At 53.5% G+C, this 21,079-nt stretch overlaps 3 protein-coding genes across 4 annotated transcripts; 1 reads left to right on the top strand and 2 right to left on the bottom strand.

Moving 5' to 3' along the window:
* Positions 1 to 266: 266 nt before the first annotated feature.
* GLMP (glycosylated lysosomal membrane protein) lies at positions 267 to 4,152 on the bottom strand. Its single transcript, XM_072847026.1, has 6 exons — positions 4,022 to 4,152; positions 2,988 to 3,245; positions 2,488 to 2,670; positions 2,110 to 2,328; positions 1,661 to 1,938; positions 267 to 1,334 (listed from the first exon to the last, which is right to left on the bottom strand). Exons 1-6 carry the CDS (start codon positions 4,112 to 4,114, stop codon positions 1,166 to 1,168), a joined length of 1,200 nt encoding a protein of 399 aa, XP_072703127.1. The 5' UTR covers positions 4,115 to 4,152; the 3' UTR covers positions 267 to 1,165.
* A 188-nt stretch (positions 4,153 to 4,340) lies between these two features.
* CCT3 (chaperonin containing TCP1 subunit 3) lies at positions 4,341 to 13,470 on the bottom strand. The gene is made up of 14 exons (XM_072847025.1): positions 13,308 to 13,470; positions 11,986 to 12,047; positions 11,438 to 11,488; positions 11,279 to 11,341; positions 10,583 to 10,679; positions 10,070 to 10,187; positions 9,703 to 9,889; positions 9,054 to 9,203; positions 8,450 to 8,582; positions 7,900 to 7,981; positions 7,612 to 7,792; positions 6,475 to 6,720; positions 5,731 to 5,862; positions 4,341 to 4,724 (listed from the first exon to the last, which is right to left on the bottom strand). Exons 1-14 carry the CDS (start codon positions 13,336 to 13,338, stop codon positions 4,620 to 4,622), a joined length of 1,638 nt encoding a protein of 545 aa, XP_072703126.1. The 5' UTR covers positions 13,339 to 13,470; the 3' UTR covers positions 4,341 to 4,619.
* A 3,072-nt stretch (positions 13,471 to 16,542) lies between these two features.
* Positions 16,543 to 20,455, top strand: SSR2 (signal sequence receptor subunit 2). 2 transcript variants are annotated; one of them, XM_072847027.1, is made up of 6 exons: positions 16,543 to 16,648; positions 17,748 to 17,902; positions 18,472 to 18,570; positions 18,962 to 19,070; positions 19,246 to 19,323; positions 19,644 to 20,455. In XM_072847027.1, the coding sequence occupies exons 2-6, from the start codon at positions 17,748 to 17,750 to the stop codon at positions 19,752 to 19,754; spliced, it is 552 nt and encodes a 183-aa protein (XP_072703128.1). In that variant the 5' UTR covers positions 16,543 to 16,648; the 3' UTR covers positions 19,755 to 20,455. The 2 variants fall into 2 exon arrangements, with proteins under 2 accessions (XP_072703128.1, XP_072703129.1); XM_072847028.1 differs by lacking the exon at positions 16,543 to 16,648 and adding an exon at positions 17,375 to 17,542.
* Positions 20,456 to 21,079: the final 624 nt, after the last annotated feature.

The following is a 21,079-nucleotide window of genomic DNA, read 5'->3' as shown; positions in this document are numbered from 1 at the left end:
CAGTCTGACTCTTTCAGATGCGCCTCTCAGCAGGGATACGGCTGTGGGCCCACGCTGACCCCATGGCTCGTAGGCAAAACCACCCCAGAGCACCACACGCTGCTGCAGGGCATGAGTCAAACCAGGGGCAGGGAGCCTCCCTCCTCTCAGAGGCGTGTTTTCGTATCTTGGCTCCTGCTGAGTTCCAGCACCCTTTAATTCCTGCGAGGCCCGAGAGCTGCTCTCCTCGCGCTCGCCCACAGTGCAGTGTTTCCACAGGAAACTGCTCTTAGAAATCCACTTTATTTGGTCAAAGACAAGTCAGTGATGGAGAACGTGAAAAGGCAGCACACCCCCAAGTGATGCAGCACCTCTGCAAACACCGAGCAGCCACAGACCACGCTTGCCCCGTGGCTTCAAGCACCTGGATAGCACCTCTGAGCCGGCCCTGCAGAGCCGATGGCTGCAGTGAACCGAGAGCAAGGCTAGATCAGCCCTTTACGGGCTGACAGGACGTACCTGAGCTCAAGCAGCTGCTGCAAAGCGGCACTGGGTTTCCCTCTTGTACCAGCAGCCCTCACCAAGGCCAGCAGAGCAGAAAGTGCCCGTTGGGGATTGAGGAGTCCGGGAGCCCCGGCTGGGTGGAGGGGGGCTGTTCTGGGATGCCCCCAGCACAGCGAGAAGCAGCGAGGCACCCTGCACGCTGGCAGGAGCGGTACTGGTCCCCAGCCCTGTTCTCCAGCCCTGCTCCTGGGTTGGAGCCACCCGAGCGACCCTGGAGTGCTCTGGAAGTGGCACAGGACAGGGCACAGCCAGTCCCAGCTGTTGCTTGGCCGCAGACGTGACAACAGTGGTTTTATCCCTTGGCAGAAGGAGGATCTTTCCGCAGCTCAAGGCAAGCCTGACCAACTCCCCCCAGTCACTTCCCTTGGCTGGATGGATCAGGAAAAAACAGATGGAAGAATTGTAATCAGATGCAGGATCTGGGCAGTAGGAGGGAGCAGGGCAGCGGGATACGCCCCATGGGCAACGGCTGCAAATGTTGCCCTGGTCCCCTCTGAGCCTGGACTGCAGGGACGGAGGGGAGGACAGAGAGGAGATTGCAGGCATTGGAGCCCCTGCAGCAGCCGCGGTTGTTTCCTGGCGACGAGAAGGATCCTGGGGATCTCTCCAGGGACCGTCCCGCTCAGTTGATGGGCTCGTACTCAGAGTAACGTTTCCTCTGGGCAAAGACGACCACGCAGCTGCCCACCAGGAGCATCACCATGGGGGTGCCCAGTGCCACGGCCATGATGGAGATGACGAGGGGGGAGAAGGTGTCCTTGGGGGGCTGCCCGAAGCCCAGCAGCGCCGACCTGCAGGAGGGGATGAGAAAAATCAGCCATGGAGATGGCGATCAGCTGTGTCCCACGGGTGGAATGTCTGGGGCTTTCTACCCCGATAGGGTCAGCTCAAGATTTCTTGGCAGGATCCCACATGGGGCAGGAGAGGGTCTCCCAGCCTGGGGGAGGAGCGAGGGAATGCATCAATAAACTGCAAAACTCCTTGCTACAGGAGCATAGGAAAACACAGACTTTTGAAAGGAGATAGTTATTAAACAGAGAAACCCTCTAACCTAGCAGTTCCCCAAACTGCAAGGTATTAGGAGAGCATCATTTCACGCACAACGGACCCCACTCACCAGCTAAGGTAGCGCTTCTCCTGGTAAACCCTTCCATCCTCTCCCCCAAAAGAGATATTGATGGCGCTGATGGTGTAGGTGCTGCCTACACCCTCCCCAAAGTAGGCGTGGACAATGCCGGACACAGGCAGGGTCCAGTTGGCTGCCTGCAGGCCGTGAGACCGGCACTGGATGCTGTCCTCGCGCCTGGGGCTCTGGGAGCCGTAGGCTGTCGCCTTCCACTGCAGGAAGCTGAGCGTGGAGCTGTCATTTTGGGACTCGGCTACCAGGGAGAGCATCTGGTGTAGGGAGAGCAACGGGTGGTGAAGTGAGGACAGGAGATGGTCTTCATGCCAGGGTGAGCCATAGCAGGGAGCCACAGGTTGCCCAGGCTGCTTGCCCCAGATCCCCCTCACCCTCGTTCCTGCGGCAGGAGAGGTCCCTAAGCCCAGTGCTCACCCCACACGCACCTCGAAGATGGTGGGAGTGTACTCATCGTCGATGGAGCGTGCCGAGCGCAGCCTCTGCACCACCCCTGTCTCCTCCACCGTGGCCACCTCCAGCACAAATCGGGAGCTGTTGCCCCGTGGAGCCACCCCAGCCAGGACAAACTCCACTTTAGAGCTGTTTGCCGTGTGCAGGAGGCTGGGCAGGGGCCCGTCACGGCCACCGGCCTCGTAGGCTGTCACCTGCAGGGGACACACGTCAGAGGGACAGCGTGATCACCGGGTGGGACACCAAGGAGCAACGTTCCCTCTCCAGAAGGTGCTTTGGACATGATATTCACTGTGTTCTCCCTATAGCACCCCAACGCAGCGTATACCCCCGCTCTGCCCCTGTGGGCTTACCCGAAATGCCAGGCTGCCGTTGGAGAAGCTGCCGCTGGGGTCAGTGGCCGGGACGCCCGTGAACTCGGCCGTCAGGGCTGTGTGGTTCAGGGTGCGATTGATGCTGTCCCAGGAAAAGCCAGACAGGTCGTACGTGGGGTAGAAGAGTTCTTCCAGTGTTTTGGCCTCGCTGTACTCGAACACCTAGGGAGAAGGAAGGGGAGAGGGGCCAGGAGCCACCAGCAGTTGCGGTGGACACCACGCCTTTGTGCTGTGGTCCACGGGCTGCCGTGCACTGGGCCGCCACCACCACCGGGGAGAGGAGACCAAAAAGGAGCTGCCTTGGCCAAACACCTCAAGGCACCATCACAGCTCAAGCCAGAGATGACCAGGGTAGGACGCGCAAAGGGTCATTTCGCCGCAGCTGGGAAAGCTCCTGACGGACCCGCTCTGCCCCAAGCAACCCCCCGCGTCCCCTCCACCATCTTCTCCCGGAGAAGGGCCACCTTCCTCAGCGGTACCTTGGTGAAGACAACGGCAGTGGAGTAGACAACGCTGCTGGGAGGGTCGATCCAGATGGCGCCCGCAGGAGCGGGCGAGAGCAGCTGGGTCCAGTTGACGCGCAGGGCGCTGCTCCTGCTCTCCGTAGCCACCAGCAGCACCGCGGGGGCCCCAATACTGCTCCAGATGTAGTGCAGGGTGTCACTGGGCCCCACCGCCTGCACGTGGAGCAGGTTGACGGAGGAGTTGTTCCAGCCGGGGTTGTACTGCATCGACACCTGCAGAGGAAGGAGAGGGCTCAGGGGGACTCGGTCCTACGCGGCGCAGGACAATTCCCAGCGCTCGGCTTCCCGGAGGCGGCCGGCCCCGGTCTGTGGGTAGACAAGGGCACGTGAGCTGCCTCGGTTTCCCTGTGAGCTTTGCAGGCGACGAAGCCCTGCCACGGCCCAAGCGTTGCTAAACGAGCTTGGTCAGCACTTCCCATCCGGCTGTTTCGGAACAGCTTTCCGGCAGCGAGCCGCTTCCCTGCCCACAGCCACCGTGCTCCCACCGCATCAGGACACGGCGGGGAGACGAGGGACGGAGGCGGGTGGCACCGGGATGGGCGGCAGCAGGAGAGGGGGCGGCAGCGCAGGGTCCCCAGACTGGGGTGACCCACAGTGCCCTCCCTGTGCGGCAGGACGGGTTCCCTCCAGCTCCGGCCTGAGCCCCGGCGGGGTTTGCTCGGCGTGGGGCAGGCAGAGCCGAGGAAGCCCCTCTCCTCCCCAACCCCCCCCCACTTCTGGGCCACAGTATCGGCATGGCCGGGGCCAGGCGGCATCTCGGGAGGGCTCCAGCCCAGCCCCCGCTCCCAGCAGGATCCGAGGCTTCCCCCCTGGCGCTCTGCGGGGGAAGCGGGGGGATACGCGGGGGCCTGGCCCGGTCCCACACGCGGGTCGCCAGGCGGAGGGAGCGCGACGAGCCCCAGACCAGCGGCTGGAGCCCGTGGCGGCCGCTCCCAGCCCCGGTGCCCCCCAGTCCCGGTCCCGATCCCGGCCCCGCTGCCCCCGCTCACCTGCCGGCGGCCGCCCCCGGCCCCGTCCCGCCTCGCCGCCCCCCGGCCGCCCGCCGCCAGCAGCGCGGCCAGCAGCAGGGCGCTGGCGGCCATGTTGCGATGCCGCCCGCTCACGTGACCGCCCGGAGACACCCCCCCCCTTAAAGGGGCCGCCGCCCTTCCGAAAGATTTTGGGGGTGGAGACACGATGGTGTCAGCGGCCGCGGAGAGGGGGGGGGACACGACGGACAGGGTCCTGCCCACAGCTCCCTGGCAGCGCCCGGCCCTGCGGGGAGGCTCTTCCATCGCCCTCCTCCCTGACCCGCGTTAAATGCACGGCCAGACTGAAACGACGTGGTTTATTTTTGAGGCAAAGAGTAAGGAGAAGTTACAGTCCAGAGACTTAAATTAAGCATCAGTATGTCCACCCAGAGCAGGGACACCTCCAGGACACATCAGCCCTTTCCCCACCTTCGTGGCTTCCCCCCCCCCCCATCTCTCCCCCAGACTTGAGACAAACTTTTCCCCAGCTCCGCCTCAGCACAGGGTCGCTTCATCGAGCTCTTGCCCCAGTCGAGGCCGAGGTGCCTGGTTCTTCCCAGCAGCGACTCGACCCCTCTTATTCCTGGGCTGCCTCTGGCGCAGCGGGCTGCTTGCTTTGATCATCGCCCTTCTTTTTGTGCCCCGAAACAATGTCATCAATGCGGAGGAGGAGAACTGCAGTCTGCGGAGAAAGTCTGGTCAGGAGCTCATCACAAAGAATAAAATCCACTCTACCCGGCTTTCGCACCCAAGAACCATCTGCCCTTGTTTAAATGATTCTCTCAGCACGGCACGTGGCAACACCACACTGCGGGAAGGACACGGTGCCCACCACAGGAGGTGGGAGCAGTCCGTGGCTCTGGCAGCCGGCACGGGCAGCCCGTGGAAAAGGGGACACTGATTATTTCTAGCTGACTGACAAGAAAGGGACACAGCGTCCCTTCAAGCAACTGCCTTTGATCTGAGCAAATGCTCAAAATGGGATCTTCGAATCATAAAGGTTGGAAAAGACCTCTGAAATCATCTAGTCCAACCGTCCATCCAACACCTCCATGCCTACTAAACCATGTCCCCAAGTGCCACATCTTGAACTCCTCCAGGGATGGTGACTCCACCACCTCCCTCCCCGGGCAGCCTGTTCCAATGCTTGACAACCCTTTCAGTAAAGAAATTTTTCCTAATATCCCATGTAAACCTCTCCCGATGCAACTTGAGGCCATTTCCTCTCGTCCTAACAAGGGGTGTTCCTATCTTGTAACAAGGGGAGGGCAGCTTATGCAAGGCCGGTCAGACGATCCAAAGGGCAGAAGCTCCCAGGACCACTAACTGGACTCCAGCATGTTGCCGGCACCAAATTTCTCAGTCACGGCTCTGGCCGTCACTCGGAGCAGCCCATCCTTGTGAGACGAACTAGTCTGCGCAGTTTGCGGAAAAAGGTAGGATGCAACACGACAAATTTTAGCCACGGGAGCAAAACCCAACCCCTCCGAAAGCCCGAGTACGGGCTCCCAGGGGTGCCGCGTCCCTTATCATCACCCCTCCTGCCTCAGCGAGCAGCAGCACTGGCACGCAGCACGCTCGGTTTGCGGTGCTCACCCAAACATCCAAGTGCACGAGCAGGAACGCTCCCTTCTCCCAAGAGATACGCTACAGAGGCTCTTAAGTTCCCCCCCCACCTCTCTCCTTACCTCTACGGCTGTTTTGTAGGTCTGCAATTTGACTGCTAAAGGCTCCCAGATCCCCAGGTCCTTCATGTCAACTAAGGTGCCGGTCTCGCCGTTCACTCCCCACGTCTGGCTGCCTTCTTGAGTGTGTTTTGCCTGTAAGCAGAACGACAGGTCACCACCGACAGAGTTAAGACAGCAAATTCACAAACTCAAACTGACCATGGGCTCAGGAAAATAGTAAAAGGTCATTAGAATATTCTCAATTTTGGAGTTTATACAAGAGCATGTTACTGTGCACCACTTGAAACACTTAATTATATCTGAAGTTAGACTTGGAGATATTCTCTCTCATGCCATCCAGTCTAATCTCAAAGGAAGATTTTGATTTTGTTCACCCTCAGGGTTTTGTTGTTTTGTTTTTAAACGCTAGTACCTCAAACAAGCTATTTAATTCCATTTTCATGCTTCCAGTTTTGGCACAAAACTTCAGTAAAAACGTTTGCAGCCCAGCTAACGCAAAAAACCCAACAACAGTCTTCAAGCACCTTCAAGGGATCGGTTACTTCAACACAGGCTTCCTTTAATATCTATTTAATATTCTTTTAATATTTGCCTACTGCAACTACTAAAAAGCTGCCTCCTCAATGGCCTGACAAGCAGCTCCCCGCCCAAGGGCACTGCTGCGGAAGGATGACTGATCCGAGGGGCAGGACACAGCAGGAAAGGGCCGAATCTCTCCAGATGACCCCACGCCACGCGCCTTACCCTGAGCGAGGTCAGCACACGGATGGTACTAGCGCCGCAGTTCTGGATCAGCGTTCGGGGAATGACTTCCAGAGCCTGGGCTACGGCACGGTAGGGCCACTGCTCCACACCCGTCATGCCTTTGGACTTCTCCGTCAGCGCGTGGGAAACGGCCATTTCGGTAGCTCCCCCTCCCGGCACCAGTTGCGGGTCGATGAGGACGTTGCGGCACACCTGCATGGCGTCCTGGAGGTTGCGCTCTACCTCCTGCAACAGGCAGAAAAGCACAGATTTATCGGTCGCAGGCAACTGTAGCACACCATCAGCTGAAAGTACAGCCCGCAGTCTGCTGGGCTGGTTCCTCTGGAACCAGTTTTGCCTTTTGCCAGAAGTTTTGCCTTCACTGTACAGTACAGCCCGCAAGATGGGAATTCTTTGTCGCTCCAGAACCCAGCGGAAACTTGTGCTTGCTTCATTTGCACACAACAGCTGCTCAAAAGGAAGCAGTGACTTATTGACACCAAGAAGGTGGCCAGGTGTCGTGGTTTAACCCCAGCCAGCGACTAAGCCCCGCACAGCCGCTCGCTCACTCCCCCACAGTGGGATGGGGGAGAGAATCAGAAGAGTAAAAGTAAGAAAACTCGTGAGTTGAGATAAAGACAGTTTGATAAGGAAAGCAAAAGCCACGCACGCAAGCAAAGCAAAACAAGGAATTCATTCGCTCCTTCCCCTGGGCAGGCAGGTGCTCAGCCATCTCCAGGACAGCAGGGCTCCATCATGCCTAACGGGGACTTGGGAAGACAAACGCCATCGCTCCAAATGTCCCCCCCTTCCTTCTTCTTCCCCCAGCTTTATACACTGAGCATGACGCCATGTGGTGTGGGATAGCCCTTGGGTCAGCTGGGGTCAGCTGTCCCAGCCATGTCCCCTCCCAGTTCCTTGTGCACCCCCAGCCCCCTCGCTGGTGGGGTGGGGTGAGAAGAGAAAAGGCCTTGACTGTGTGTAAGCACTGCTTAGCAGGAACAAAAACATCCCTGGGTTATCCGTTTCCAGCACAAATCCAAACCACAACCCCGCGACTGTGAAGAAAATTAACTCTACCCCAGCCAAAACGAGCACACCAGGACAGGAAGGGAAGCAGACCATGTAATAACTTACTGCTAGGATTTCCTTGCTGGCTCCACGCAGAATGATAGTGCAAGCCTTGGGGTCTTTGCAATCAGTGATGAAGGCAAAATACTCATCTCCTATTTTTTTAACTTCAAAAAGCCTGGCTCCAGTTCCCACATCCTCCTCCCGCAGCTCATCTGTGCGACTCACGATGCGAGCTCCGCAGGCCCTAGCACACAAAGCACAGTCAAGTTAGATGCTCACAAATAAGAACTGGGGAGAAAGGGCGAGGAAAGAGCGAAAACGCCATGCCAGAGACAGCAAGAACGGGTTTACCTGGCGATCCTGTTGTTGTCTGTCTTTCTCACCCTGCGGATCGCGGTGATGTTGGCTTTCATCAGGTAGTGTTGGGCCAAGTCTGAAATCAGGTTTGTGCAATTTTATTGATGAATCAGCGGTATCCTGACAAACTTTATGTGTCTTTAAAGTAAAAAGGGTTATGGAAAGAATAACCGAAATAGAGCTTCTTAAGCCAAGCTGCAAGGCAAAATTACAGTGCAGCTTTCCATAGTTTGCTAGACTCAGCCTCACATATTTTGATCTCGTTTCAAAATGCTGGAAAAGCAAAATATTATTGTAAGCATCCACATTCACAAGGCAACCTCAAGAACCAACTTCAATGCCTGCAATGTAAAACTATTTGCTAGAAAGCTAAAAAACAAAACAAAACCAGGGTCACGTTCAAAATCAGTTTGTGGGGTTTTTTGTGTGCATGCGTGTGTGTGTTGTTTGTTTGATTTTTTTTGAAGTTGCTGAACCCTGCGTTTAACGCAGCGTGAACCTTATTAAGATGAATTCAACACAAAGAAGGATCAAGTGTTATTACCAGAAATTCCTTTTTCTGTGATCACCAGATCCGGCTTGACTCTCATCAGATCCTCGCAAATCTGCTGAATGTACTCTTCCTCCATCTGCAGGATGCGGGCAAAGTCTTCCTCCCGCGTTATTTCAATATCAGTCTGCACAGAAAGAGGTGTAAATATCTTACTGGATTCTTCACCGAGTTAGACACAGAGCCCCTGGCTTGAGTGATCTTAACTCCTCCAATATTGCCTGGGGAAGAGTTAAGGAGAACTACACAATGAAAAATAGTGATCAAATAAACCGTGACACTGTGTCAGTTTAACATTAGTGTTAATTAAAGCACAGAAATATGTCTTTGTCTCTCAACCATCACTTAGATACACAAATCACTGTAGCTGCTTCCGTGAGTAAAAGCACTGTAGCCTCAGTTATATTTTTCCACCTTTTTCTCCAGGCTACTGACCCCACAGCAGAATTAGCCTATACACGCAAAAGGCCTCCAAAAGGCAGAAAGCAAAGAGAGCCTTCTGCCACGCGTGCTTTTAACTAGCTATCTGGATTTGTTCACTTTACTAGTCTTAAAATTAGTCAAAAGTTGCGGACATCTCTAACAGGACGCGCTTTACCTGGCTCTCTCCTTTCTTGTACTCTAGTGAACAATCCAGAAGGACAATGCGAGGATTCTTAATAAGGCGACGCATCCTGGGATGAGTTACATCTTTATTCACCATGATTCCACGCAAAACACATGAGTCTTCACTAAAACCACCTGGAATCTGACAAGACACAAGAAAGGGGGAAAATGAGGCAAGTCAGTCTACTCTACGAAAACCTGTATATCTGGGTTCCTGCAACTATCCATCCCGTGTACTGAAAAAGGAAAACTCTCCCAAGTAACCATGATGCCTCCAGGTCACAATCTGAGTTAATTTTAAGAGCACGCCGACTTAGATTAAGTGAAAAGCCGAGGAAGAACTTGAGAAACTGCTCACATCCTATTGCCTGCCAACATGTGTTTGGAAGATGGAAACCGAAACAACTTAAATGATCTTTTTTGACAAATATTCGAAAAGAGTTGAAATAACTGCCCCTGTTTTCACTGTAAACCAGCAAGGCTGATAGCACTGACTAAAATATCTTAAGGGGTATCTTCAATATCTTATGTTTGCAGACTGCAGATCAGTAGCACCAAATTCTTCCCACTACATCCTAGGAACAATGAGTTCAGAATGAGAAAGGGACACGCAGATAAGAACCGATTCAGGACATACTCACCTTTTCTACTTTTGCATATTTTTTAATATCAATTTCCTTTCTGCCATTTTCTTCAAACTCCACCGTCTTAACAGCATCAAGAGCAATGCTACAGGCCAAGTCAGACCAGCGGTTTATTGCCTTGGTATTTATAGCACTCTTTATTATTTTAAGCATCATCTCTTTGTTGTTCACGTCCACTGGAGTGCTGACACAAAGGAAAAACCAAACAGTAAAGTGAGTGTTACTCCAGGCTACGATCTAGTCATAACCCCATTGAGTCCCTCTCCAATTATATTGAGTTATATTTTACTAACATGATTCCCTGAAGAATCATCTTTAAGCAGTACAGAACCCTTCTCTCTAACTCCCACCAGCCCATACTTACCCAATTTTCTTTAGAATACTGATCATGTCATCCAGAGCCTTACGATAAGCCCCAATGATCACAGTTGGGTGCATCTGCTGTTCAAGAAAGTGTTCGGCAACAGAGAGCATCTCTCCAGCTAAAAAGAAAAAAAGAAAAAAAACAAACCATCAAAATTCCCCAGATCAGTTAGTAGAACAATCAACAGTCAAGGCAGGAGAACAGCAAATCAGACAAAAAGTATCTGCTACCCACGCAGAGAGCTCTAACGTCATCTATACTTTTCTTTATACGGAACTGTGCTTATCTCAGGGAAAGAACACAACTTTCCAACGCATGGAGCTGATCACCTAAGGGTCTAATGAACCCAGCATTCTCTCCCACAGTAAAAAGAAAAAAAAAGGATCCATTTTAGAGTTGGTAAATAACGGATATCTGTCTCATTAAGGCATACTTACTGGGCTCTGATGAGCAAAAAGGGGGAACTTCAGCCTTAACCCTTTACAAAAAGTATGTCTCGTTCACTTTCCTTACCAAGGATAATGACAGATGTGGTCCCATCTCCAACTTCTTCATCTTGAGTACGGCTGATCTCTATCATTGATTTTGCAGCTGGATGCTGGACTTGAATCTGTACAGGAGGAAGGAGTATGTTTTTGTTCCAGAATACTGATGGTGAAACTCCTTGCATCGCTCAATGGAACAAATACCACACCTTTTAAACAATCAAAGGCATTCTGTCCAATTACAACAAAGATTTTTCTTCCTTTTTGAGACTGAAAATAAGCCCTTGTATTTCACAATATTGTGTCTCCCACAGTTTTTCAGGCATTACGGTTTTTGTGATGTTATTTCAACAGCACTTGCACCAGAAAGATGACAATGATTTCTTGGTCTAATTATCTGGCATTGTAAAAGCAAGCATCTACTCGTAAGGTTTTGATGCAAGTGATTATAGCTACAATTACTGCGGAATTTACACCAGTCTTGTAAAACCTCCGCAAAAACTTACCGCCCTGGGATCAAACCTCATTTTCTGAGAAGGAAAAGCGCTTGCTGGAAATACTTAATTCCTGCCCAGTAAGCACCCTTCTTGGCACTGCTCTTTAGTGCTTGCTGGCTCTCAAGACAGAAGACGAAATAACATAGTTCCATTGGCAGCTACGTGACTGTATCCTGGAAGATTCCGACTCACGTGTTAAGCAAGACAATCCTTTAGGAGAAACTTACTTCTCTAAGAATAGCATTGCCATCGTTGGTCATCACAATCCCACCCATGGGGTCCAAAAGCATCTGCAACCGAAAGAGAAGCAATATTTGCACTGACCTATAATACGCGTAGCGTTTCTTGTCAGTGTGCAGCACAAGTATTTCAGCAAAAGTTCTTACCTTCATCATAGCTCGTGGTCCCAAACATGTTCGGATAATGTCAGCAATAGTCTAGGAGGAATGAAAGAAATGAGGCAATACAGGAGGGCATCAAAAAGTCTAGAAAAACCATAGTCTGTATGAAACAAGCAGACACTGCAAAATGTAAGTGACCTCTGCAGTTGCTCAGATGCAGCAGAAGTTAAGAACTGTGTGGGAATGAGAACACAGGGATTATAAGAGCGCTGGCACCACACTAAATTATCTAAATCAGATGTCAAAACTTAGACGCTTTCAGGTTTTGCAGAGAGAGATTTCGGTGGGTTCAACCCACCAAAATGTTCAAGTATATCGCATCTATTATTTTAACACTGAAAATTCATTTTCTATGCTGCTTCTGCTCTGGATTCATACAGACTAGAGAAAACATGCTTCCGATCCAGTTTTCCCTCTTAAACATATAAATATATATATATATCTATCTAAAAAAAAATAAATATATATATATATGTGCACACATACTAAAAAAAACCAACGAATCAAAACAGCCTGACATGAGAATACGGTACCTTAGCAGCAGTGATGTTTCCAGTCTGGACTTTTCTCCCAGACTCACGTTTCATATTCTGACCTAAAGTGCATAGAAAAAGAAAAAATATTAAAGCACAAATATAACTTTAATCTGACCTTACTAAGAAGTCCAAGACTGAAACAGTGATAGTGACAATGCATCAAAGACGCCCTCAGTCACACACGCTTGATAAATGGCCAGTTCTAAATTAAGCGTTTACAATATAAATTCCACAGCCACTATAAGAAAGCATATTCATGGAAGAGCGTCAGTGAAGTATTATAACAGAATTCCCGATTGGCATCGTAATTCAACCGAGACAAAACTTTGCAACCCTGAAATATAACCTATTCCCCTGAGAAAATCAAACGGTGGCGAATCTGCAAGATCCCACAAAGCCCAAGAACTGCGGCACGGTAGTTGTCGGTCAAAAAAAGTTACAGATGCTCACACACACTGGTTTAAAATTAAGCTTTATACATCAGTGTTGCTCAGGCTTTGGCACGTTGGGATGAGTAGCTGCTGTGCTCGCAAGCGTATTTGGGGACCGGCTGTCAAACGGGTCTGCCCTAAAGAATCTCTCGGCTTGGTACTGCTTTGCTTTTACTACAGGCCTAGACTGGATGAGCACAGATTTACTTCAGGAGTGGATGTTTCTGCGTATAGATTTATAAAACAGAACAAAACAAAGCAACAGTAAAAGCAGCCCCAAGCATAAGGTAAGCAGGCCTGGAGCAAAGGGGCCCTGGGCTACAACAGCCTGCCTCTTGGTGAGCAGAACGGATGGAGAGATGAGGATGAGAAAGCCCATCAGGAAGAAACCCCCCAGCAAAGTCTCACACTGGAGGGCGGCGGGAGAATCACGGAGTACAAGGGGTTCAAGTGCGACCGCACGAAGCAACGTGCTGAGAAACCCACGAGGAGAAAACAGTTGAGAGAAGTCGAGATCTGCCAGGGGTTTCATGAGGAGCCCTGAGACCTCCCGCGCAGGGAGCAAAGCGGGGCCCGGGGCGGAGGGGGGGCGCGGCCCATCAGCACCGGGCAGTGGCTGCGGAGAGCCCGCGGGGACAGAAGGAGACAGTGAGGGGGGAGCTCAGGGCGCGCCGGGGGAGGGAGCCCGGGTCCAGCGGAACCCCCTGGAGAAGGGGGGGGGGGGGGGGGTCCCTAGGCCCGGCGGGGGGGGTCTGTGAGGGAGAGCCCGGCCGCGAGGGGGAACCAACATGGCGGCGGGGAAGGTGGGAAGAGAAGAGAAGGGAAGGGGGGGACCCCTCCCCTCGCCCTCCGCCCCGGGAGGCCGGGCCGGCCGGCGGCGACACTCACTGAGCACGAGGACAGGGCGCGGGCCCATCATCGTGGCGGTGGTGGCGGCGGCGGCGGCGGCTCGGGCGCGGCACCCGGCGCGGAACCTTCTGGAGAGAGCGAGCGCGAGGCGGCCGCTCCGAGAACTGCCGCTTCACCGTGCCGCGACACCCTACCGCGCCTCCCGCCCGCAACGACCAATCCCGTCCCGCACCGCGGGCCCGGCGTCCAATAAGGAGACGGTGCTCCTCCTCCTCGGCGCTCACAGCGAGTTCGGTTGAGAAGCGACACCCCCAGCGCATGGGGCCGCGGCGCGTTGGGCGGGGCCACGTGGTACTGCGCATGTGCGGGCTGCCGGCGCCAAGCGTAGGGCCCATGCGGGGGGACTCACTGCACATACGCAAAGGGGCCGGAGGAGCAACCGTCGGGCGCTCGCATGGGGGACGCTCTCCTGCCGCGCTCCCCGCTGCATCTGGAAGGCACCGGAGCCGGGATGCGCCGGCTCCACAGGCGAGCTGGGAGGCGGATCAGGGTCTCTGAGAACCCTGCGTGGAAGGGAAGTCCTCAACGTCCACCCCCCTTCCCGTCAGCGCTGTGGTCTCGCCCATCCCGGGCCGCGGAGCACCATGGGAGAGGCAGGCTGCCGCGAGGCATGCTGGGAGCGGTAGTTCTGCGGCAGCCGCCGTCCCTCGCCGCCTTCCCCCGCCGCGGCCCCTCTACACCTCGGCCCCTTCGGGGTCTCAGTGGCTGAAGCGGAGCTGCCTGGTGGGACCTGAGACCCTCCCCGTGCCCCGGAGGCTCTGGTGTCCCCCCAGAGCAGGGCTGCTCGGCCTGCAGCTGTGAGGCATCCCCCCAGCAGCCATTTCTGTCACAGTGCGCTTTGTCAGGCCCGTCAGGTTGTTCAGTGTTAATGACAGGGAAAGAGGGCACAACAACCAGTTCCGTTTGGCTTTTCACTGCCTGTGTGCCTAGAAAAGTTTCCAGCTTGCCTGACTTTTTTCCCCTCGAACTGTTCTGCTCAACAACAAGGCTTTGTCTTCCTCATAGTTACCCGCTCTCTTCCAGCTCACATGGACCCACCCTCACATGGACCCACCAACCGTTAGCCAGGAAGAAAAACATATAGAAGAAGTAGGTTGGATGCATTAACCTCTGATAGCCAACTGCTGCTTGAGTAAGGTGCTTTGCAGAGAAATCTTTGTCAAAAGCTCTAAGCTTCTTAGGCCAAGGACGGGTATTTTCTCAGTGTTGGGGTGATGGGGTCCTGGTCTGCCCGGGCACTGCAGCAAGGCGTGGGGGAGAGAAACCCAGCCTATGGTTACACCACCTCAGTGGCGGGTGGCTAACCTTGATTTAAGCTCTGCGATGCAGCTTGGATAAGCTCTGCGTGGTTCAGAAAGAAGAAAGCGGGTGTACGGAGAGCTGTTGGCAAAGGCTGGGAGTGGGGAACTTTGATAAAAGAAAGAGTATGAGGTGGTACGTGGAGCCAGGCTGGGGCCCTGGAGAGGTGGGTTCATTTGTGTGTGTGAAGAGGAATACGTGCACAGAGGTGTGGATTTGTGGCCCTGCTCCCACCAGAGGTCTGCAGGCAACTGCCTGAAATGTGGGAATGGGTGACCTCTCGAGGTTTCTTCCAGCGCTGAAAATCGGGCCCAGTGGCTTTCCGTTTTGTTACTGGTTTTGCAACAGGGAGGTGAGGCCATTTCCTAATCTGTTGGAAACAGAAGGGTGGAGCCTCTCTGGTGCAGGGTTAGTTATGCAGAGCGTCCTTAATACACGAAGGTAAAGTTTTGGGGTCTGTGCCCTAGGAGAAGCGTCCCACCTGGCGTTTGAGGAATTTAACCCAGATCCTCCTCCCTGCTTTCACCCTCATCGCTTTACGGAGCCCCTCTGCAGTTGGCAGCAATGGGGAGCTGGGCAGAGCTGCTGGCCGTCTCCATCTTAGGCGTGCTGCTGCTCCTCATTGAAGTGCTCCTCCGAGCCATGGTGGTCATCGGGCTTCTGCTCTACGTCCTTGTCACTAACTGAAGGTAAAGTGGGGAGGGCGCCTCTCTTTCCCCCTTGTTCCCAAAGCTCTTTAAGAAGGAGATAAGAGGAGAATCACACCCACCCCAAGAACAGATGGAGAGAAACATTCTGTGGGGCAGTAGTCAAAAGAGGAGGGGAGGCATGGCCGCCTTCTGCCTTCCTGTGCTACACCTTTGCTTGGCAGCTCTGTCGTCTTCTCTCCCGCAGCGCTAACTTCGGCAGTGGGCCTCGAGCAAACCCAAACCGCAGGTTCAGGCCACTTGTCCCCTACTCCCCAAGGGGAAACTGAGTTCTGGCAAGGTGCATTCCCACAGCTCCACCTTCCAGCTGCCAGCCTGTCCTGCCACGGATCAAAACCCCGGCGTCCCTGCCTCGGGGGGGCTTGCTGCAGGGGGCAGCACTCTGTTCTGCCCCGGAGGGTTTAGAAGTAGTATTTTTGGACTAAAAGCTGGTGTTTTGCAGACGCTTCTAGGAAAGTGTGTCACCAAAATTGGGAATCAAACTCCTTAACACCAATGTAGCATTAAGAAGCAGGCATTCTTTATTACGGCGCACAGGGGATCGTTCCACCTAGCGTGCATACCGCAGGTTACATCAACCGAAACTTATATTGTCCGGTTACATACATATACATCAAATTTCCCAGAATGATCATGCATATTCATTCTGTTTCCCAGAACTAATTATCATAGTTGCGTGGTCATTACGCATGCGTCCTTGAGCTCCGAGGGGCTTCTGTGGGGGTCTCTGGTGGTCCTGGGTGGCCGTACAGGTGCGTCCTTTAGTCGACCCCTTCTTCTGGACGTGTGCAATCCCACCTTGCTTGTGTAACTTGCTTCCCTTCTTGATGGCGCGTGGTCCCTGACAATGATTTGGCACCCTTAACGCAAACCAGTTATTCTAACCACCCTCGACTCGTCAAGACGGGCTGGGGCTGTGCTGGGAGCACGGCAGCACGTCCGTACTGCTCCTCGTCCCGTTGTCCTTGGGCACGGCAGCACAGCCATGGCCACAGGTGTACAAACACAACGTTAAAGCATTGTCTACCCGCTCCTATCTCTGTGTTGCTTCGTTACAAAAGAACGAGCTGATCATTTTGGTTACATCTGGTTACGGGTGGTTCAACCCTTCGGCCCCAGAGGGAAGCCCCACAGCAGGAGCCAGGGCAGCGGCGGGAGGCGCGCTCTGCGCAGGCGCGGAGTCCTCCGCTGGCGGCCGGGCTAAAGACTACATTTCCCAGCGGGCCGCGGCGGAGGCGCCATGTTGTGGTGTGAGGGACTTCCGCTGCCTCCGCGCTGACTCGGCCTTCCCTTGGGCACCGCGGGGCAGAGACGGTGAGGGGCCGGCGGGCTCCATGGGGGGGGCGGTCCGCGGAGCTCGGTGGCGTGTCCCCCGGTTTCGGGGATCCTGGGAAGGGTCTGTGGGGGTGCCTTGGGTGTGGGTTTTGGGGGGATGCGAGGGATGTGACGCTCCAGGGTCTCCTGCAGGCAGCGGCCGGTGAACCCGGGCGCTTTGTTTTGCGTGGAGCAACCTCTGTGAGCTGAGCTTTGGGTCTGCGGGCCGTGCGGGTGTGGAGGAGCAGCCTCGGGTGGAAATGCTGGGGTAGCAGGGGAGCGTGGAGGGAAGGAAGGGCCCTCCGGCAGAGAGGGCGGAGGCTCCGACGCGGGAGCAGCTCCCGCATTTAAAAGCAGTAACGGGTTTCCGGGGGGGTTGCGCGTACGGTGCCCGGGCGGGCTCCTCGTCCTCTCGGCGGGGCAGCCCCAGAGATGCTGGGCTCGGGGAAACTGGGAGACGTGGCCCGGAGCAGGGCCTTCTGGGGCCCGAGAGGCCACTGGAGGGAGTTGGTGGTACCTCAGTGGCTGGGAATAGGAAAGAATAACAAATGTTGGGAATGAGGAGCTGGTACTTCCTGAGAAGAACAGAGTTTGATGGGGAGAAGGACTAACTCTTGTGTAAGACAGCGCTGGCAAGCTCTCGTGCTTCGCAATGGCAATTAACTGTTAATTGCTAAAACTGGTGAGACGTTAATTGCCAAAGCTTTTGCTCTGAAAGTTTCTAGAACTTTGTGCTTTGTGACCTGAGACCTTTGCTGATTACTGAGATGTGATAGAGGGGAGTGGAACTTGCCGGGGCTTTGAAAAGGGAGAAAACTGTCGTCTTTTCTTCCGTGCCTGCCGACTTGGGACACTGCTGTGCCACTTCTTACATCCTTGCAGGACAGTGTACAGGTATTTTGGGGGCAGTTGCAGACTTGTGTAGAGCCAGGGTAACTTTCTGCCAGCTTGTGATAATCCTTTATCAATATTGCTGTGAACTATACAGCTGTTCACGTCTCATTACACGTGAACGCCGGAATTGTCTCGTTTAGCTGTCCTGTTTGTGTTCTTTTTTTAATTAAATTATCAATGACATTCCATTTTCTTTTGCTTCTAGATGAAGCTCCTGATTCTCGCTGTGTTTGCCCTGTTTTACGTGGCCCGCTGTGAGGAAGGCGCCAGGCTCCTGGCCTCCAAATCTCTATTAAACAGATATGCAGTGGAGGGCAAGGACTTGACTTTGCAGTACAACATCTACAACGTTGGCTCCAGGTAAGCCGTGCCCAGGCTTCTAACACTGACCAGGACCGAACGTTACGTGTGTGTGTCTGCAGGGTATGAGACTATTTCTAGGCTCCATGACGTGCTGTTACCTTTGCTCCCCCTACCTCTGAGCTTACCCCCAGTGCTTGAAGGTTCGACCCTGCCACTTGCCTTTTTCTTCCTGTTCTGTTATCCCTGCTTTTGCTGTTTCCTGGTTTTCCTTCCTGGCTGCTCTCGCTGTTGGTCCAGCATGGTGTAGTTACTTTTGTGTCTTGTGACGCTCTGCTCCCCATGCACGCAGCCTCCCTTTCTTGGCTTTGTGAGCTCATTTTCACGTCTGGTTTCCTGCATTTTTTTGCAGTTTCTCTCACCTTTGCCTTCCTCTTTCTGCACTCTCCCTGCAATACACCCTGACTCTCCTCCCCATCTTCTGTTGGTGCCTTTTTATGTTTCAAAAATCCATTCTTCCAGCTGCTGAATTGTCAGTATGGAACTGTCATCCCTCTTTGGCGCAGTCCCCAGCGAGCAGAATGCCAAGTCTAAGATTCTCTTCTCATCCCTTTCTTTGTTGCATTTAGTGCTGCTTTAGATGTGGAGCTGTCAGATGATTCTTTCCCCCCAGAAGATTTTGGCATTGTCTCTGGGATGCTCAACGTCAAGTGGGACAGGATCGCTCCGTATCTTTTTGTGTTTTGAAATTTTCTCCCAATGCTCCTTCTTAGCCCTAAACATCCAGTAGCTCTCCTGTCTTCATTCGTTGTCACTGAAATTCCAGCGTGCCAGACCCTGGGTGGGGTATGGAATGCAAACCTCCATTCTCCTTGAAGGTGCTGTGTAAAATAAAGTTTCCTGCAAACAGGGCCAGGTCCCTGTGCAATTCATCTGCCTGGGAAGGAGGAGCAGCTGGGTCAGCCTGGGATGGGTCTGGATGTCTGTAACCACAGAGGACTTGGATCTGTCATCAGGAGTGACCTTTCCACCTGGTTCGAGGCTCTTCTTTACCCATCATCTCCTCACTTTCCTTCCTTTGATGAAATGCAACTATTTTCCTTAACTTTCGGCTCTCAGAGCGAGTAATGTGTCCCACACTGTGGTTCTGCGGCCTCTCAAAGCTGGTTACTTCAACTTCACCTCTGCTACCATCACGTACCTGGCACAGGAGGGCGGACAGGTTGTGGTGAGTTGACTATTGATAGGATCCTTGCCCAAATCGGACAGCAGATACACCTGACTGTGCTCTTCGAGCTGTTTGTTAGGGGATGGTGGGTGTCCCTGCGCTCTTACTCTGCACAGGCTCTGCTGCAAGAAGGAAAGGTGGCAAATACTATCTTTTTTCCCCCTGCCTTTTTCAGGTTGGTTTCACTAGTGCTCCTGGGCAGGGAGGAATCTTGGCTCAGCGTGAGTTTGACAGGAGGTTCTCCCCTCACTTTGTAAGTACCTTTAAGTTGGTAATTGAAATTACACTGCAGCAACTGGGCAGCCCAGCGCGGTGGCTTTTTGCCAGTTTGTGGTGCATTTGGTTTGCACTACGGTCACCTGGAGAACTCCAGCGTGAATTGCAATTAATCCGTACCAGTTATCCCGAAGAGTATCACAGAAAAAGCAAAGAGTTTTCATCCCAGCTACCTCTGTGAAGGAGCTGGTGCTGTGGGATTTTGAGCCAGAAGCTTTGAGAGTAGATGATCTGATGGCTATAAGACTCATCCGTACATGATTTTTTAAATTTCTTTCTAACAATTTCTCCTTTTAGCTGGACTGGGCAGCTTTTGGTGTGATGACCCTGCCCTCCATCGGGATCCCACTGCTGCTGTGGTACTCGAGCAAGAGAAAGTATGACACCCCCAAGACCAAAAAGAACTGAGCAAAGCCAAATGCCACCAGCACCCTAGAGCTCAGGAAAGAACAAACATTAACCCACCCAGAACAGCAGGCACATTGGGATCAGCAACAGTCACCCCTGGGCTACGCTTCAGCCCTGTCGGCAAGAGGGGATCAATCGCTTGGTGCCTTCTGCATTTTAAAAAAGAAACAAGCAAACAAAAAAACCCAATCCCAAACCTCCTTGTCTGCATAGTCGGAGCAGAGACCCCTCGCTCCGTTGCAGACGTAGTGCCAGTGCGTCTGTGACGTGAACGTGTTGACGCCCAGAGGAGCTTGTTTGGGGCAGGGGGTGCAGCTCCGCAGCGTTTCTGCCACGTGCGCTGCCTTCCAGACCCCAGTCAGCCAGACGGCTCTTTGCCTGCTGCCGTCTTCTCAAATGTATTAAATCTCAGGGTACCCCTCCAAGTGCTGCCCACCTTGCTGAAACATCTGGGGGAAGGAGCTCTACCTGGTGACAAAAACAGCCCTCCTTTGGCTAGAGCTTCTTAGAGCTGCTGCTCTGCTAGGTGGGGCACGGGAGGTCCCCGTCGATGCTTGTTCTCTAGGAAGCCCCATGGTATTTTGGTGAGCAGTTAATTGCTGTGTTTCTGTTCTTTCTCATTGCTCTGTTCAGGGTTGAGGTGTGTTGAGGTACTGAGGATTTTGTAATAAAATGAACACCCTGAAAAGAAGCCTGCTTTTCTTTTACCAGGAAGTCCTGGAGGCACCTGCCTGCCTTCAGAAGCAGCTAATGGGCATACAGTCAGTAAAATAAATCTCTACATTATCAATAAAATAAAGGGAAGAGGGAAAGAAGGGCCCAGAAGGCCTGGTACCTTGCACCAGCTTTCCTCACAGCTCCAAGCCCTAGTATAAGATTTCTCTTCACAGCCACAAATAAACGCTGCTGTGGCTGCGTTGGGCAGTGATTTGTGCTTTTCCTAGGGGGGAGGTGGTGGCACAGCGAGGACCTGCAGGTGGTGAGAGGTGGTTGATCTCTGCCCCGAGCTTTGGGCAGGGAGGCAGTGGCCGTCCACGGGCTGTGGCTCTGCCGTGCTCCTGTGGCATTGTATGACCTGGTCTGGCCAGTTGTCGGACCCTACTCAACAGCCAAGAAATCCTGGGCTGTGCTGGAGTGAACTTTGTTACTCCTTGGCTGTGCCTTTGTTACCAGAACAATGTTTCCAAGCTGGGATTCCTCACCCCAACCTCTGCTGCTGCTGGTTGCACCCTCTTTCACCTGGCGAAGGTTCCCAGGGCACTCTAGAGTGCAGCAGGGAACTGCCCGGGCATTGCAAAGCTCGGTGAAGGCCCAAGGAAATTCTG

The sequence above is a fragment of the Ciconia boyciana genome, chromosome 26 (assembly GCF_034638445.1).
Source record: "Ciconia boyciana chromosome 26, ASM3463844v1, whole genome shotgun sequence".
In the NCBI taxonomy this organism is placed as follows: Eukaryota; Metazoa; Chordata; class Aves; order Ciconiiformes; family Ciconiidae; genus Ciconia; species Ciconia boyciana.
Note: the sequence above shows the minus strand (reverse complement) of the source record. Positions and strands in the feature narration are given on the sequence as shown.

Coding starts and splice junctions, on each gene's coding strand:
- GLMP (XM_072847026.1), bottom strand. CDS start 4,114: ATGGCCGCCAGCGCCCTGCTGCTGGCCGCGCTGCTGGCGGCGGGCGGC. Junction 2,329..2,487: donor ACGGCAGCCTGGCATTTCGG/GTAAGCCCACAG, acceptor TGTCCCCTGCAG/GTGACAGCCTACGAGGCCGG. Junction 1,939..2,109: donor ACACTCCCACCATCTTCGAG/GTGCGTGTGGGG, acceptor TCCCTACACCAG/ATGCTCTCCCTGGTAGCCGA.
- CCT3 (XM_072847025.1), bottom strand. CDS start 13,338: ATGATGGGCCCGCGCCCTGTCCTCGTGCTCA. Junction 8,583..9,053: donor ACAAGAAAGGAGAGAGCCAG/GTAAAGCGCGTC, acceptor CTTTCTGTGCAG/ACTGATATTGAAATAACGCG. Junction 5,863..6,474: donor GTGTGCTGACCTCGCTCAGG/GTAAGGCGCGTG, acceptor TTCTGCTTACAG/GCAAAACACACTCAAGAAGG.
- SSR2 (XM_072847027.1), top strand. CDS start 17,748: ATGAAGCTCCTGATTCTCGCTGTGTTTGCCCTGTTTTACGTGGCCCGC. Junction 17,903..18,471: donor ATCTACAACGTTGGCTCCAG/GTAAGCCGTGCC, acceptor TGTTGCATTTAG/TGCTGCTTTAGATGTGGAGC. Junction 18,571..18,961: donor AAGTGGGACAGGATCGCTCC/GTATCTTTTTGT, acceptor TTCGGCTCTCAG/AGCGAGTAATGTGTCCCACA.